The sequence below is a fragment of the Hypanus sabinus genome, chromosome 13 (assembly GCF_030144855.1).
Source record: "Hypanus sabinus isolate sHypSab1 chromosome 13, sHypSab1.hap1, whole genome shotgun sequence".
NCBI classification, from domain to species: Eukaryota; Metazoa; Chordata; class Chondrichthyes; order Myliobatiformes; family Dasyatidae; genus Hypanus; species Hypanus sabinus.
Window position 1 is genome coordinate 5,955,435 of NC_082718.1, and position 16,334 is coordinate 5,971,768.

General features: G+C 43.2%; 1 protein-coding gene across 3 annotated transcripts in view; it reads left to right on the forward strand.

The window, feature by feature from the left end:
- The window catches only part of cax1 (cation/H+ exchanger protein 1), a 62,659-nt gene that overhangs the window by 41,627 nt on the left and 4,698 nt on the right, over nucleotides 1-16,334 (forward strand). For 2 of the 3 annotated variants that reach the window (XM_059987035.1, XM_059987034.1), the window contains 8 exons: nucleotides 5,445-5,628; nucleotides 7,000-7,099; nucleotides 7,979-8,097; nucleotides 9,560-9,594; nucleotides 10,617-10,729; nucleotides 14,135-14,277; nucleotides 15,216-15,310; nucleotides 15,872-15,950. In XM_059987035.1, coding sequence (XP_059843018.1) covers nucleotides 5,445-5,628; nucleotides 7,000-7,099; nucleotides 7,979-8,097; nucleotides 9,560-9,594; nucleotides 10,617-10,729; nucleotides 14,135-14,277; nucleotides 15,216-15,310; nucleotides 15,872-15,950 — 868 coding nt within the window. Of the gene's footprint in view, nucleotides 1-5,444; nucleotides 5,629-6,999; nucleotides 7,100-7,978; nucleotides 8,098-9,559; nucleotides 9,595-10,616; nucleotides 10,753-14,134; nucleotides 14,278-15,215; nucleotides 15,311-15,871; nucleotides 15,951-16,334 lie in introns of those variants that run through there. The other variant, XR_009515302.1, reaches the window with a different exon arrangement.

A 16,334-nucleotide genomic window follows, 5' to 3' on the forward strand; every position in this document is an offset into this window, starting at 1 on the left:
AATAGCTGAGAGATTTAGATTTTACAAAAGGAACCAGTCAAAAGATTTTTTGAATACTTCTGAATACATTGCAGAACTACACAGACTTCCCCGTACTGTGACTTTAGAGATGGGCTTTCTGATAATGGGACAGGCTTGTATCTGGCATACTTAGTCAAAGCACTCACAAGAGGCTACTGTCCAAAAGAGATCTAACCTTAGGACAGGCATTGACATTGCAATATTGTTAGAGACTGCAGCAAAGGATGCAGAACTGTGAAGTGCACAAAATGTCCCTGAATGGTGTGAAAAGCCAAAAATGTTATTGATGTGGCAAATCCTCCCAGGATGCAAGTGACTGTTGGTTCAGAGAAAGGGTCACAGAGAGAGTGAGAAAGGCAGACAAAAAGCACAACTGAGTGAAAAAGACTCAAACACAAAACTAAGCACACACATAAAAGTTATCGAATGTAAAACAGAATCAGACAACAGAGTCTGACAAAGGTGAACTGTCATGCCTGGAACTGCATCGTACAACTCAAGCAGATCACAAAATCACATGGATCACAATAGATCTGTCTGGTGTTAAACTGAAAATGGAGCTGGATACAGGTCTATAATTCCAGTGGCCGACTACAACAGACTGGTTTCTAAGATACCATTAGAGAAGACCTCAGTGATGCTAAGGACTTACATGGGTGAAAAAGTGTCTCCCAAAGGCAAACTGAAAGTAAATATTACTTTCATGGCAAAGAGTACACATTGACTTTGTTGGACATTCATGAACTCCATGTTTCTGTTTACTGTGGATGCTCATTTGAAGTGGCTGGAGGTTATACCAATGAAGTCAACTACCTTAGCAAAGACTGTCTCCACCCTGAGGACTCTCTTCACCAGAAATGGCTAACTAGAACAAATTGACAACGGACCACAATGCATGTCTGCTCTTCGGACTGTTCATGAAGAAAAATGGCAAGTCAGCTCCTCGCTACCCAGCAACGAAGCAAACCTTCAAGAAGTCCATTAAAAAGCAATGGACAAGGAGGGCACTTCTCTACAGCACAAGGTGGACAATTTCCTTTTTGTGTATTGTAACTGTTCATGTAACAACAGGTCAAACACCCGCATTGCTGTTCATGAACAGAGATCTGGGATCTTGTATCGACCTCCAGAAACTGGATCTATGGAGGGAAGTGCAGAATACACAGATCAGCCAGTTGCCAAGTGAAGCAGCAAGGAGCTTTGATATTGGACGGGAAGCCTAGTGAGTGATTATTGAGAAGACAAGTGGACACCTGGTAGGACAGCTACAAAGACTGGACCACTGATGTACACAGTGGATCAGACATGGAGATGTCATGTGGACCAGATACTAGATACTCAGCCGAAGGACACACCTGAGTCAACCTCCTCCAACAAGTCGAGCACATTATAGTCACCGGACTTGGCTCTCAGTGATGATGTCACTGACAACAACATCACTCCGTAAACCAAGAACGTTGTCTTAGACAAGACACCGACCAAGCCTGATGCCACTCCACAAGTCCAGAGGTGCTATCTTGCAAGAAACAGAGAGCGCCACCCTAAAAACTGAACCTTCAGAACAGTGAAGTTAGTTATGGACTGTTATTATGAAAGCATGTTTATTTGGAATATGGTGGGTTTGTGGAAGGGAAATTAAATGGTTTGTACATTAAAAAAAAGTTGCATTAATCTAAAGGGAGAGGGAGAAGTGTAATGTATGAATCTATTTATTTTAGAGCAATGACCCCCCCCCCTCCCCGGCACCCCTCTCATGTCCCATCCCCCATAGTTGTGCAAGGATACAACTGAGATGAAGTCACAGTGTACTCTCTGGCCTTCCTGGAATCTTCTAGATAGACTCTACTGCAGGCCATGGAAGAGGAGATGAAGTCGCAGTGTACTGTCTGGCCATATTGATGATTTGTCTTCATTGACATCCTCCCTTGCCTGATGGGTTCCCTCTGTGGTGCATCTAAGCCAGTCACTTTGAACACAGGTTGTGGTATTATGGCCTCAAGTTTTAACACTTTTTACATAAAATTTCCCCAGGGTAAGTTTTATTGGACTGATTAGTGACCACTTTGAATGTGGTCCTAGTGTTGAATTCTCTTAAGAGATTTTGGCTTTTTCAACATTGTCAACCCCTTCCACAATTATAAAATCATTGGGTCACTCAGCTCTGGGCTGAATCGCTGCTTTGTGATGGTTAACTTCTCATTGCCCCATCTCCATTGCCCTTGCATCCTTACTTGTCAGAACTATGAGTGGGAAGGTCACACATCCCACTGGAGAAACTCAGTGGCATCTTCAGCAGTGGGGGAGAATTGTTGACATCCTGGATCAATCCTGTATCAGAACTGAGTGGAGAGGAGAGGTGCCCAGTATACAAAGAGGGAGAGCGTTAAGACTGGAGGTCTGGAGCTGATTGGTGGACAGGGCAAGGATAGACAATCGAGCCAGATAGAGGAGGGGGGAGTTGGGAGACAAGGACAGATGGATGATAGATAGAGACAAACGCAGATGCTGCCTGACCCACTCAGTTCCTCCAGTAGATGTTTTGTTGCTCCGAATATCAGCATCTGCTGCCTCCTGTGACTTAACAAATAAGTTGGACTGGTTAGCCTTGCATGGGAAACAAAAGAGGGGTGTTCAGTTTTCAAATTTTAACTTGAATTTGAAAGCAAAATGCATTGTATGTTCCTTCTGTTTGTGCTTCACAATGTGACCATTTGCTGACATGCTTTACCCTCAGAGACCAGCTTGTGTTTGATTTTATGTAAGACCTTGGTTGACAGCAGCATTATGAGTGTTACTCCAAAGGATGTATTGCAGCTTCACCCTTTAGCAATATCACCATGTAATAACTGTGATACGCTGGTATTTGCGGAATGTTAAAACCGTGATTCCTCTGTACCCAGGAATTCCTGTGTGCTAGGTTTCTCGTTATTTTTGCAGTCATGGCTACAATTTGATCTTTAGACCATAAGACATAGGAGCAGAATTAGGCCATTTGGTCCTTCGAGTCTGCTCCACCACTTCTTCATGGCTGATCCAATTTTCCCCTCAGCCCCAATCTCCTGCCTTCTCCCTGTATCCCTTCATGCCCTGACCAATCAAGAATCTATTAATTTTTACTTTGAATAGACTTGGATAGACAGCTGCCTGAACCAAAGAATTCCACAGATTCACCACTCTCTGGCTAAAGAAATTCCTCCTCATCTCTGTTCTAAAATGACACCTCTCTATACTGAGATTTTGTCCTTTGGTCTTAGACTCTCCACCTCTCCACATCCACTTCATAAAGGCCTTTCACCATTCGATAGGTTTTAATGAGGTCACCCCTCATTCTTCTGAATTCTAGTGAATACAGACCATCAAATGCTCGTCATATGAAAAGCCATTCAATGCTGGAATCATTTTTGTGAACCTCCTTTGGACCATCACCAGTTTCAGAACATCTTTTTTAACCTGCTTACAATACTCCAAGTGAGGCCTCACCTGCGCTTCATAAAGTCTCAACATTATGTCCTTGCTTTTATGTTCCAGTCCTCACAGAATGAATGCTAACATTGCATTTGCCTTCCTCACCACAGACTCAACCTGCAAATTAACCTTTAGAGAATCCTGTACAAGGACTAGCAACCCCCCTTTGTACCTCCATTTAGAAAATAGTCAATCCTTTCATTACTTCTACCAAAGTGCATGACCATACACTTCCCAATACTGTACTATATTCCAGCTGCCATTTTTTGCCCGTTCTCCTAATCTGTTTAAATCCTTCTGTAGCCTCTCTACTTCCTCAAAATCACCTGTCCCTCCACTTGTCTTCATATCATCTGCAAACTTTGCAACAAAGCCATCAATTCCATCATCCAAATCATTGATATATAACGTAGAAAGAATTGGTCCCAACACAGACCCCTGTGGCACACTGCTAGTCATTGGCAGCCAGTCAGAAAAGGCTCCCTTTGTTTCCAGTCTTTGCCTCCTGACAATTGGCCACTGCTTTATCCATGCTAGAATCTCTCCTGTAGCTTGTTTAGCAGCCTCATGTGTGGCACCTTGTCAAAGTCCTTCTGAAAATCCAAGTACACAACATCAACAGATTCTCCTAGTTTATCCTGCTTTTTATTTCTTCAAAGAATTCCGACAGATTTGTCAGGCAAGATTTTCCCTTGAAGCAACCTTCGTCCTTAAAATTTAACTCCAACGTCTTCCCAAACACTGAGATCAGACTAATTGGCCTATAGTTTACTTTCTTCTGCCTCTCTCCCTTCTTGAAGAGTGGAGTGACTTTTGCAATTTTCCAATCTTCCAAAACCATTCCAGAATCTAGTGATTCGTGAAAGATCATTACTGATGCCTCCGTAATCTTTTCAGCTCTTTCAGAACCCTGGGGTGTACACCCTCTGGTCCAGGTGACTTATCTACCTTCAGACCTTCCAGTTTCCCAAGAACCTTCTCTCTAGTAATGGTAACTTCACACACTACATGCCCCCAACACCGGGAACTTCCACCAGACTGCTAGTGTCTGCCACAGTGAAAACTGATGCAGGATACTTATTTAGTTTGTCTGCCATTTTGTTGTCCCCCTCTGCAACCTCTCCAGCATCATTTTCCAGTGGTCCAATATCCACTCTGGCTTCTCTTGTACACATTATGTATCTGAAGAAACGTTTGGTATTTTCTTTAATATTATCGACTTACTTTTGTATTCCTTATTAATGACTTTTTAGTTTCCTTCTGTTGGTTTTTAAAAGCTTCCCAATCCTCTAACTTCCCACTAATTTTTGTTCTATTATATGTTCTCTCTTTGACTTTAATTTCTCTTGTTAGCATGGTTGTGCCATCTTTCCTTTAGAGTCCTTCTTCCTCTTTGGGATGTATATATCCTGTGCCTTCCAAAAATTCCAGCCATCGCTGCTCCGTCATCATCGCTGTCAGTGTTCTTTTCCAATCAGTTCTGGCCATATTATGATCACTTCCCCCAAGGGTTCTTTTACCTTAAAACTCTTAAATCAATTCTGGTTCATTGCATAACACCCTGTTGCATTCTGAAACCATTAAAAATTTAACGATTAGCTTGATTTGTCGCATGTACAACAGAACGAAACGTGCATCATTTGCGTCAACAACAAATGCAGCCTGAGGAGGTGCTGGGGGCAGCTTGCAATTGTTGTGTTTCTGGCGTGCCCACAGCTTCCTAACGCAAAACCATGCATTTGGAATGTTGGAGGAAGCCCCTGTGGTTCCGGGAGAGCCTGCAAACTCCTTACAGACGGGGAATTGAACTCAGATCTCCAGCACTGTAAGACCTTATGTTAGCCATTATGTTGCCTTTTCACTTGTGATTATCCCTCCCTGCCTATTGAAAATGATTGAATAAGGTTTAATTTTAAATGTTCTAGCGTACAGTGATTTAAATCTGCTCTTGTCTTCAGCATCTCAGCACAAAGTAACTTTGCAGTAGGTGCAGTAGTGAACGCCACGTTTGGCTCCATCACCGAGTTGACCTTCTACATCACCGCTCTGATCAAAGGCAGCCATAAGGGGAACAAGTGCTACGAGGAGGTGGTGAAGAGCGCTCTGACTGGAACCTTGTTGGGATGTGTCCTCTTTATCCCGGTGTGTTACTCGAGTTGCTTGCTTTTGCCTGGCTTATGAGGTGCATTACCGACCATTGCTGGCTGGAGTTTACAAGAATGAGTGAGGGATCTCATTGAAACCTACTAAATAGTGAAAGGCCTAGATAAAGCGGAGCTGGGAAGGATGTTTCAGATACTGAGACAGTCTAGGACGAGGGGGCACATTCTCAGAATAGAAGAATGTCCCTTTAGATCAAAGATGAGGATTTTCTTTAGCCAGAGCAATGGTGAATCTGTGAAATTCAAAGGTTCAATTTAATGTCAGAGAAGTTTATACAATATACATCCTGAAATGTTTTTTCTTTGCAAAAATCCATGAAAACAGAGGAATGCCCCAAAGAATGAATGACAGTTAAATGTTAGAACCCCAAAGTTCCCCCTCCTGCGCATAAGCGGTAATGAGAAATAATCCCCCCACCAGCGAGAAAAAAAGCATCGGCACCCGCCACTAAGCACTCAAGCGTGAGCAAAGCAACAGTAAAGACACAGACTTGCAGTTACCCCAAAGACTTTGCGTTTCACCTAGTATTTGACATACCGCAGGTTCTCTCTCCCTAACAAATGTCTCCATTTTCCCAGCGAGCAGGAAGACGTAACAAACAACTCGCTGGTTTACAACGTTATAAGTCCATTATGTTGCTTTTTTTCCTGAGTGTACAGGATTATCTGATTTTCTGGACTTTTGGTTGTATGTTTGAGAGATGCCTGTCTGACCCCATCTGACCGATTAACCTACTAACGCACAGATCTTTGTACTGTGGAGGTACCTACGTGGTGTTAGGGAGAACGTGCAAACTCCTCACAGACAGCAAGGGACTAGAACCTGGATCACTGGTGCTGTAATTGCATTACGCTAACCACCATGCTACCATGTTGTTCCTAAGCCAACTCCATGTTCAATCTGACCCTTCCCTGCTACATTGCCTGTTACCCTCCATTTTTCTTTCATACGCGTGCCTAAGAGTCTGTTAAGTACCCCTGTTGCATCAGCCTCAACCACCACCGCAGTCACTTGCCCCTCTGTGTATTAACAAAAAAATACCTCCTGACGTCTCCCTTCAGTCACCTTAAAATTCGCAGAATGCAGATTCAGGTGGTTCCCAGTAAGTTACAGGACCTGCTGAAGTTGGGTTTGCAGATAAACTAGGGGCTTTTTTTGACCTTTACTGTTGTGTTTATGTTAACTTTTTTTTATAGAGTTGTAATGCAAGGTGTGGGTCGTGGAATATGATCCAGTGGAGTAACACTGCTACTTCCTAAATTTTAAAGAGATTCTGGAAACTGCTAGCTTTGTAATCCCTGTGGTTTAGTTCATTTTGGAGCAGAAACTGATGGGCAACTTGTCCTCCAGGGTATCTCCATGGTGATCGGAGGTTGCAAGCACCAGGAGCAGAGGTTCAATAGCCGGTCAGCTGGCATCAGCTCAGCGTTGCTCTTCATATCCGTGGGAGGTAGGTGTGGAGGTGGGCGTCTGATTATTCTGACATCACAACTGTGTGCTCTAGACAGAAAACGCCTACTAAAGTTACCACTTGGAGACGGTTCAAACTCAAACATAATATATGAGATTCACACCATGTTTCCAGTCTAATATACTCATTTGTGAGGGACCAGCTGTTGTCATTAGCTGGAATAATGTTTTTTTCAAATTCAAGGCCAATGTTGATGGGGCATTGCTTGGTCTTGGTATCTCAGCGAATGGATCAGGCTGGATGATGTGCAGCCTCTTGATTCGACAGTCATCCAGTCAGGTTACAGCAGATCAATTCCATTTACCCATCAATGCTTCATATCCATTGGTTCATTCTGAATCAAAAATTTACCACACTATTTTAAATTCTGTCTGGCCTGTAGTCATTGAGGAGATGAAATACTAGGTTCTTTTTCTTTTTAATATATTTCAAAATTTCTTCCTGATCTCATTAGATCTCAAAGTGTCTCGCAGTACACTTGGTTCCTGCTCTAGAAAAATGGGACTTTAAGTTGGGAAATAGCCATCATTTCCACACCAAATAGAAGTTTTTGGATGACTGAGGATCGGGACTTGCTATGGGCATTGTAACCATTATAATCTAGTGTGTGGATCTGGTAATTAGGATCATCGTTCTATTGGCCAGAATTTGTGTCTGTCTTCAGGGAAAAGTTGCTTTCAAAATCGGTCATACATAACCGTTGGGAGCAAATCTGGTCAACAGGCCAAGATCTGAATTTGTTAAAGATGTCGCATGCTCTTGCACTGAAATTGCAGGGACAGTGATTTATGTGGCTATGGGTGACCTGTTAATGAAGATAACGTGTAGCTGGTTTTATTTTTATTTTTATTTCTTTAGGTGTGTTTGCACCAACTCTCTTCTCCAAAGCCTATGGAAACCTAATATGTCAAGGCTGCACCAACTCAACACAGAATGAATCTGGCCCCTTTGAATGTGATGACTGTCACTTCAGTGTGGTATACTTACTCTCTTAATTACTGCTATGGTCTCAAGTTTGCTGTCTTGCCCAATTAGTTTCCTAGTTCGGAAATGTTGAGTTGTGCAAAAATCATTTGGGGAGAGGAGTTTATGGGAAAATGACACAATAACTCCCGGGAGCCTCTCGGCTTGATGGTCATGACTCTGTTTTGAGGTGTGCACTTTACGGTCCCAGTTGCCCCTGATGTGAATCCATTACCTCTTGTCTGCTAGTGAAGACGAGCTCAGTTTTTCTGTTGGGGTTGGACAACATCTTGCCCAGATCATTTAGATTTGGGCCCAATTGACAAGAGAGGTCTACTGCATTTTCTGTTCTTATTTCCAATTATCAGCATTGTTGTTTGTATGTTTATTTTTTATGATTTTTAATCATAAAAGTTATTCAGAAACACGAGAAAATCTGCAGATGCTGCAAAATGCTGGAGGGACTCAGCAGATCAGGCAGTCCCGATGCAAGGTTTTGGCCCGAAACAATAACAGTGATTGCAACAGCTGCAACAATAACAGTAACTTTTCCATCTATGCTGCCGGGCCCGCTGAGTTCCTCCAGCATTGTGTGTGTGTGTTGCTCTAGAGTTATTCTTTATTTTATTTTTTAAAAAATCTCCTCTTGGTGTCCAGTCATTCTTCCTTCTGTAGTATCCTCTCCTGGGTCCCAGGCACAGGGTGTTACAAAGCTCTGTCAGGACTTGCTGTGTGTAACTAAGTGTGCTTAATGTGCACAATTAATATCCCTGGACGAAGGACCATGTTTCATTGCCACCTGGCAAGTTTGTTTTCAGTTCTGGTCACTTCGTTATAGGAAGAACATGGAAGCTTCAGAGAGGGTGCAGAAAAGATTTACCAGGATGTTGCCTGGATTAGAGAGCATGTCTTATGAGGACAGGTTGAGTGACATGGGGCTGTTCTCTTTGGAATGAAGGAGGATGAGAGGTGACTTGATAGAGGTCTATAAGATAAATAGATAGCTAGTACCTTTTCTCCAGGGCGGCAATGGCTAATACAAGGGGCATAACTTTAAGATGTTTTTTATAAAGGTATAGTGGGGTGTCAGAGGTAGGTTTTTTTTAAACACAGAGTGGTGGGAGTGTAGGATGCCCTCTCTGCCATTGATGGTGGTAAAGGCAGATACATTAGGGATATTGAAGAGCCATGGAGAGCTACGTGGGAGGGAAGAGTTAGATTGATCTTGGGATAGGTTAAAGGTAGGTATAACACTGGGCCGAAGGGACTGTTCCGTGCTCTACTGTTCTATGTAATCACTGGTTTGCAGTACAGTGTGGTAAATATTTTGACTTCTGCTACCACCACTCCCTTTGCCAGTCCTGTTCTGCAAGTTGAGTGCAGTCTCAGTGATGCTTTGCAGTTATTGCATTGATGAGGCAATTGGAGGTTGAAGCGGCTGATGAATTTCACCTCTCCCACTTTCCTTCCTCACAGCTACAGGACAATGCCTTGTTTCACAGTCACGTCCAGTAAGTACATCGGAGATTACGTGGGGCCTTGTAACTGCTCTGCTACGACAGAGTGGGGGAGGGGGGAGATTACTGGTGATGATGAAAGAGGTGGTGGGGGTACAAGAAGAATACGTATGGAAACAGTCAGATGGTGTCCTAGTAATTGATAAAATAAATAACTAAAATGGCTGGAAATGTGTATGAACAGGTTGTTATTCTCCTAACTACCCAACAGTAGAAACTGGGCTCTGTGTATGTGGGTTATATTCCTTGCTACCACTTCTGGTGACTCATTCACTAATTGTAGATTTATCTGGTATTAAAGGAGTATGAGAGCAGGGTATTCTCTAGTTAAATATTGGCAAGGTGAGGGTGCATTTCACATTTCCCGTCACTAACTCATTAACTCCATCTTCCTCCTCAATAGCTATCGGACATGGGATCAAATATGTCACTGTTGGTGTTGGTGACTCCAGCCTTCTCCCAACTTATTTGCAGTTATTACCTTGTCTTTTCCCTTGACTATACTGAGGTAGTCCCAACCTACCCCCTCACTCTGACCCTTAAACTTGACGTGCTCCAGATTCCTCCTGGCAATATCCTTTGCCCCATTTACCCATAGTGCCTCTGCCAGATCCATACTGGCTCCCAGTTAGGCAATGCCTCTTTTTCTAAAATACCCCTTGTAGTGTTTTTTAAATCAGCATATGATCTCATTTATCTTGTTTGCTCTGTCTGCCCCTCCCTCCTCCATGTGGTTCTGTCTGTCCAAAAATCCTCAACTCCACTCTCTGTTCCTTGTCCTCCGTCCCTCATCTCTCTCCACACGTTGTGTGTGTCACTCTCCTGCCTGTGCTCTCCCCTGCCTTTTGCCTCGCTGTTAGTGTTCCTTCTGTTGCTTTTTAGAGGTTCTTGTGATCTTTGGGTAGAGTGAAAGCTATAATAAGGCACTGTTGATATAAGATATTATTTATGTTATGCTACAGAGGCACCACATGAGAGCTGTTTCCTCTAACGGTCATTATTTCTTTGTCCTTTAGGCCTCTAATCCACACTGTGTGTATACTTCTCCCAGCATCGTATGTGATTGGTCTCATTTTTGCTCTAAAGACTCATACCCACATCTATGATATTCATATCAGCGACTGTCATGGTATGCTGCTCTTCACGACTTCGGTTAAGTTGTGTTTTTTGTCTTGGTTGTCCATTAAAATAATGTGTTGGCAGCAGGGAAAAATCACTTTACTTGCACACTGCCCTCTCCTGGTTAAAGATATATCAACCCACGTCATTTCACTTGGCATATTCAGTGAGATGGTATGAATCGCATGATTGTTGTGCATCCTGTTAGTACCACTGATAAAGATCAAACAGTACAGCAAACAACAGACTCCCCGGCCCAGGATGTTTTGCAGATCTTTTATCCTATCTCAGATCAATCTAACCCTTCCCTCCTACATAGACCTCCATTTTTCTTTCACCCATGTGCCTAAGAGTCTGATAAGCAACACATAAACAAAATGCTGGAGGAACTCAGCAGGCCAGACAGCATCTATGGAGAGAGTACAGTCAATGTTTCAGGCCGATTCTCCTCAGACTGAAGAATCTCAGTCCGAAACGTTGACTGTATTCTTCTCCATAGATGCTGCCTGGCCTGCTGAGTTCCTCCAGCATTTTGTGTGTCTTGTTTGGACTTGCAGCATCTGCAGATTTTCTTGTTTGTAGAGTCTCTTAAATTTTCCCAATGAATCTGCCTCTACACACACCACTCCTGTTCCATTTACCCACCACACTGTTTAAAACAAACACTACACCTGACATTTATCTCTCCCCCCCCCCCCAATTGCTTTCCACCAATCATCCTAAAATTATGTTTGTGAGAAAGTCGCTGGCTAGACACTATCGATGCCTTCTGTCATTTTGTATGCTTTATCAAGTAGCCTCTCGGCACCCTTTGCTGAGAAAAATTCTGGCTTACTCAACCTTTCCTTATAAGACACGAGGAAAATTAATCTCAGGATTGTACATGGTAACATGTATGTATTTTGATAATAAAATTTACTTTGAACTCTGAACATGTTCTCTAATCGAGGCAGTATCTTGGTAAGTTGCTTGTTCAATAGATGGTTGCTTGTTCAAAAGGTGATCATTTGCATTCTGTTGAGGTGATAGTTTATGTTAATGTGAACCAACCAGGTTTCAAATGTAGAGATATGAAAGTACCGTCCCTCAGGGTGATGTTTCTCGATGTGGCTCAGCGCGGTGGGGGCAGCTTGAAACAAGTGATGGTCTCTTCTATTCCTGAATTCCTGGCTGAGGAAGCAAACTCCATATCATCATGTCTTCATGGGTTGTGTTGAGCCGATAGGTTCCTGCTCCTGGGCCTAGCCAGGATGGCCATTCAGGAGTCCAGGAGGTGGGCAGTCACTGGCTCTGCCCAGGCCCAACTGGGTGCCCCTCTTCAGGGGAAACGTTCATGACCGGGTGTCCTCGGAGAGGGAGCACACAGTCACAATGGAGGATTTGTAGGAATGGTGGCTCCCCTCCCCCCAGGGAATTGACTGTTTTATAGGTAGTAATACTCATGTTTTAATTTGAATTTGTTCATTGTCTTGTAAGTACTTAATGTTTGCATTTTGTGAATTTTTGTGTGAATAAACTTTTGTAGATTTATATATATAAAAAAATAGATTCTTGCTTGGCTAGAGACGTGGTGTCTCCAGTCTAACTGTATAATGCATGGTGATTTTCTATAGAGCAGAAGTCCAGAAGTGATATGTTTGAAGAAGATAAAAATTTATTATGTGTTTAGAAAGGGTAGATTGCGAGAAACTTTTCCATATCAGAGGTAGATAAAGCTCGAGTTTGTGTACTTGGTAAGAGTTCGGGAGTGGATCTGTAGGATCCTTTATTCCCCCCACTGTGCAGTGTGGAACACACTGCCTGTGAGAGCGATGGAAGCAGCTGCCGGCAGCATTCTAGATGAACACTTCACACAACAGGGCTGTGGGCCAACTACTGCAAGATGGGATTAATACCAGTTGGTGCCCACTGGTAAGTGTAGACATAATGAGCCAAATGGCCTGTTTCTATGCCGTATGTTCTATCAGAATCAAGTTTAATACCACAGGCACATGTTGTGAAGTCTGTTGTTTTATGGCAGCAGATGTTGCAAAACGTTATAAAGCTATAAATGAGTTAAGTAGTACAAAAGGAGAGGAGCAAAGATACTGAATATCCAGAAATTCCATTCGGAAAATCTGTTCCGAAATCTGTTGATGGAGGGAAGAAGCTGACTCCTGAAACATTGAGTGTGGGTGTTCAGACACCTGTACTTGCTCCCTGATGGTAGCAGTGAGAAGAGGGCATGTAGTGGGTGATGGGGGCCCTTAATGATGGATGCCACCTTTTTCAGGCATCACTTTTTGAAGGTGTCCTCGATGCTGGAAAGCTAGTGCCCATAACATTTCAACTACAGTATTAAACTTAAATATATGTAGCTGACGCTGTGTTTATTCAAGTATTGATGGTGACTTGAATGTCCCAGCTCAGATGATTTTTCAGTATTGAATCACTGACAGTGGCATTGGTGTTCATGGTGTTTCTTGAGAAGTCAGTAATCTGACTTTGTGTGTCTTTTTTTAAAGGCAGGTCACCTCAACAGCCACACCTCCAATTTCATCTCATTCTTTGGAACACCTGACTCCAAATAACTTTTGACACTGGTGAGATGCTTGTCGAGGGTCACCAGCTCAGTGTCCGTGGCCCGACTTGTCAAGTACACTTGGGCCTTTCCTCACTGTAATGTCTTCAGCCTGAAATTCTCCCCTTCCATAGAAAGGGTGATGGCTTGTGCATGAATCCAACTTGACATTAGGTGTCTTGAATTGTTGGCCTTTGTTGACCTTCAGGGACTTACTGAACAATAAAGGATAAACGATAAATTTGCAATTTAGCATGTAAAATGAGCTATCTCTGGTAGAGAACTAGTTACTCCTATTCCTTGCATAGTAAGATTCTGCAGCGGATAGTGAGGTCAGCTGAGGAGATCATCAGGGTCTCTGTTCCTGCCATCACAGATATTGACGCTACATGCTGCATCCGCAAAGGGAACAGCATTATGAAGGACACCATGCACCCCTCATACAATCTCTTCTCCCTCCTGCTGTCTGGGAAAAGGCTCCGAAGCATTCGGGCTCTCACGACCAGACTATGTAACAGTTTCTTCCCCCAGGCTATCAGACTCCTCAATACCCAGACCCTGGATGGGTATGACTCCTTGCCCTACTGTCCTGCTTATTATTTATTGTAATGTCTGCACTGTTTTTGTGCACTTTATGCAGTCCAGTGTAGGTCTGTAGTCTAGTGTAGTTTTGTTTTTTTTATTACGTAGTTCAGTCTAGTTTTTGTACTGTGTCATGTAACCCCATGGTCCTGAAAAAAGTTGTCTCATTTTTACTATGTACTGTACCAGCAGTTACGGTTGAAATGACAATGAAAGTTGACTTGACGACTTAAAAGCTTGTTGGCCTAATTTGTGTTGTCTCTGCATTTCCAGGGCACAGCCACAACGTGGTTATTCACTGGTCACGATGGAGGGCTGTCATGCTGCTCATTGTAGCCACTGTTTGCATGTCTGCCTGTGCAGAGTTGGTATCTGAGCACATTGACCCCTTGTTGTCCAGCTCTGCAGTTTCACCGGTGAGTCTTTATGCATTCCAGTCCCTTTGCTCAATGTTTCAGGGCAGCATCTTACTGATGAGTATCTTTTCTGAGAATCTCAAGGTGGTTATAGTGTGGCAAAAGACTAGCTGTTAATATTCTCCTCTTTCCCTCGTCTTTACTCCCCCCCCCCCCACCACCAAAACACACATGCACATCCCAAACTTGGAGAAAGTTTGGGCATAGAAAAAAGGACAGTAGATGAAATCAGCAATTCAGCAGAATCAAACAACACACAAAATGCTGGTGGAACACAGCAGGCCAGACAGTGTCCATAGGGAGAAGCACTGTTGACGTTTTGGGCCAAGACCCTTCGTCAGGACTCCCGTCCCGTCGACAGTGCTTCTCCTATAGATGCTGCCTGGCCTGCTGTGTTCCACCAACATTTTGTGTGTGTTGTTTGAATTTCTAGCATCTGCAGATTTCCTCGTGTTTGCTTTTTAAATTCAGCAGAATGTCTAGATTGCTTCATGTGAAGGAAGGTGATGCTGGGGTGAGGCTGATCAGTGAATTTTCTTTTGTGAAAGGTTTTGCAATGGAAGCAGTGGTTCTACCTAATCATTTATATTTGCACATTTTGGCACATCCCTAGCTTTGATTATAATGGGGAGGAAATCTGAATTACCTAGTGGCTAGCATACCACTTTACAGCACCACTGATCAAGGTTCAATTCCCTCTGCTGTCTGTAAGAACTGCGTGGGTTTCCACTGGGTACTCTGGTTTCCTCTCACATCCCTAAGACCTACAGGGCAGGGTTAGTAAGCTGTGGACAAGCTGTGTTGGTGCCAGAGCGTAACAGTTGTGGGCTGCCTCCAGCACATTGATACGAACAATACATTTCATTGTATTGCTATATACATGTGACAGATGAGCTAATTTTTATATTTTTTCTCGTGTGTTTCTCTATCCCATACAGTACTTCCTTGGTGTAACTGTCTTAGCGATGATCCCTGAGCTTCCTGAAATAGTTAATGGGATCCAATTTGCATTGCAGAACAACATCAGCCTCAGGTAGGTAACTGATGGGGATGGCCACAATATGATCTATGACTATTGATGAGCTGCCCATGCCCAGCTGAAGGAAGATTTTTGGTTGCATTTAGAGCAGAAGATACTGGAGCAGAATTAGACCATTCAGCCCATTGAGTCTGCTCTGTCAATCAACCATGGCTGATTTATTTTCTCTCTTCACTCCATTCTTCAGCCTTCTCCCCATAACCTTTTCCACACTTGCTAATTAAGTAACCATCAACCTCCACTTTAAATATACATAACAACTTGGCCTCCACAGACATCTGTGACAATGAATTCCAGATTCACCACTCTCTGGCTAAAGAAATTCCTCTTCATCTCTGTTCTAAAGGGACGTGCTTCTGTTCTGAGGTTGTGCCCTCTGGTCCTAGACTCTCCCAGTACTGCAAACATCCTCACTATATCTTTTCTATTTAGGCCTTTCAATTTTGGGTAGGTTTTGATGAGAAATGTGTGCTTACCATAAAGTACAAACCTGCTGCAAACCTGTTAGGGTGAGACTGTGATTTTTGGTTCATCCACCTTGATTTATCTCCTCAGCCTAGAAGTTGGAAGCTCCATTGCTGTACAAGTGTGTATGCTTCAAATCCCAGTGCTGGTGCTCTTCTCAGTCATTTATGTAAGTAGTTAACTCCTTGGGGTAGAGGGGGGTGGGCTTGTGGAAGTGCAGTAAGGCAAGGGTTAAAGACAATAGCCTGGGGCAGTTACAGTCAAGTGAGACTTTTGAACAGAGACCGCTGGAGTCATCTCTGCTTACTACAGATGAGATAGACTGCAGAAGTGTGTACTCAAGCCAAATGAGTGAGGCCTCTGTCGTGAGACTTCTCCGACATCCCTTTACACCAGGGGTGGGATGCCGGATACAGATGAGATAAGAGTAGTGGAGGGATGTGAAACATACCCAACAACTAAGGCTCTTTTGTCTTTACTAATTTCAAAATATCACTAGCTGGCCACTCGAAGTTTCAATTGACTTTATCCCTTGTATTTTGAATGGCGATTA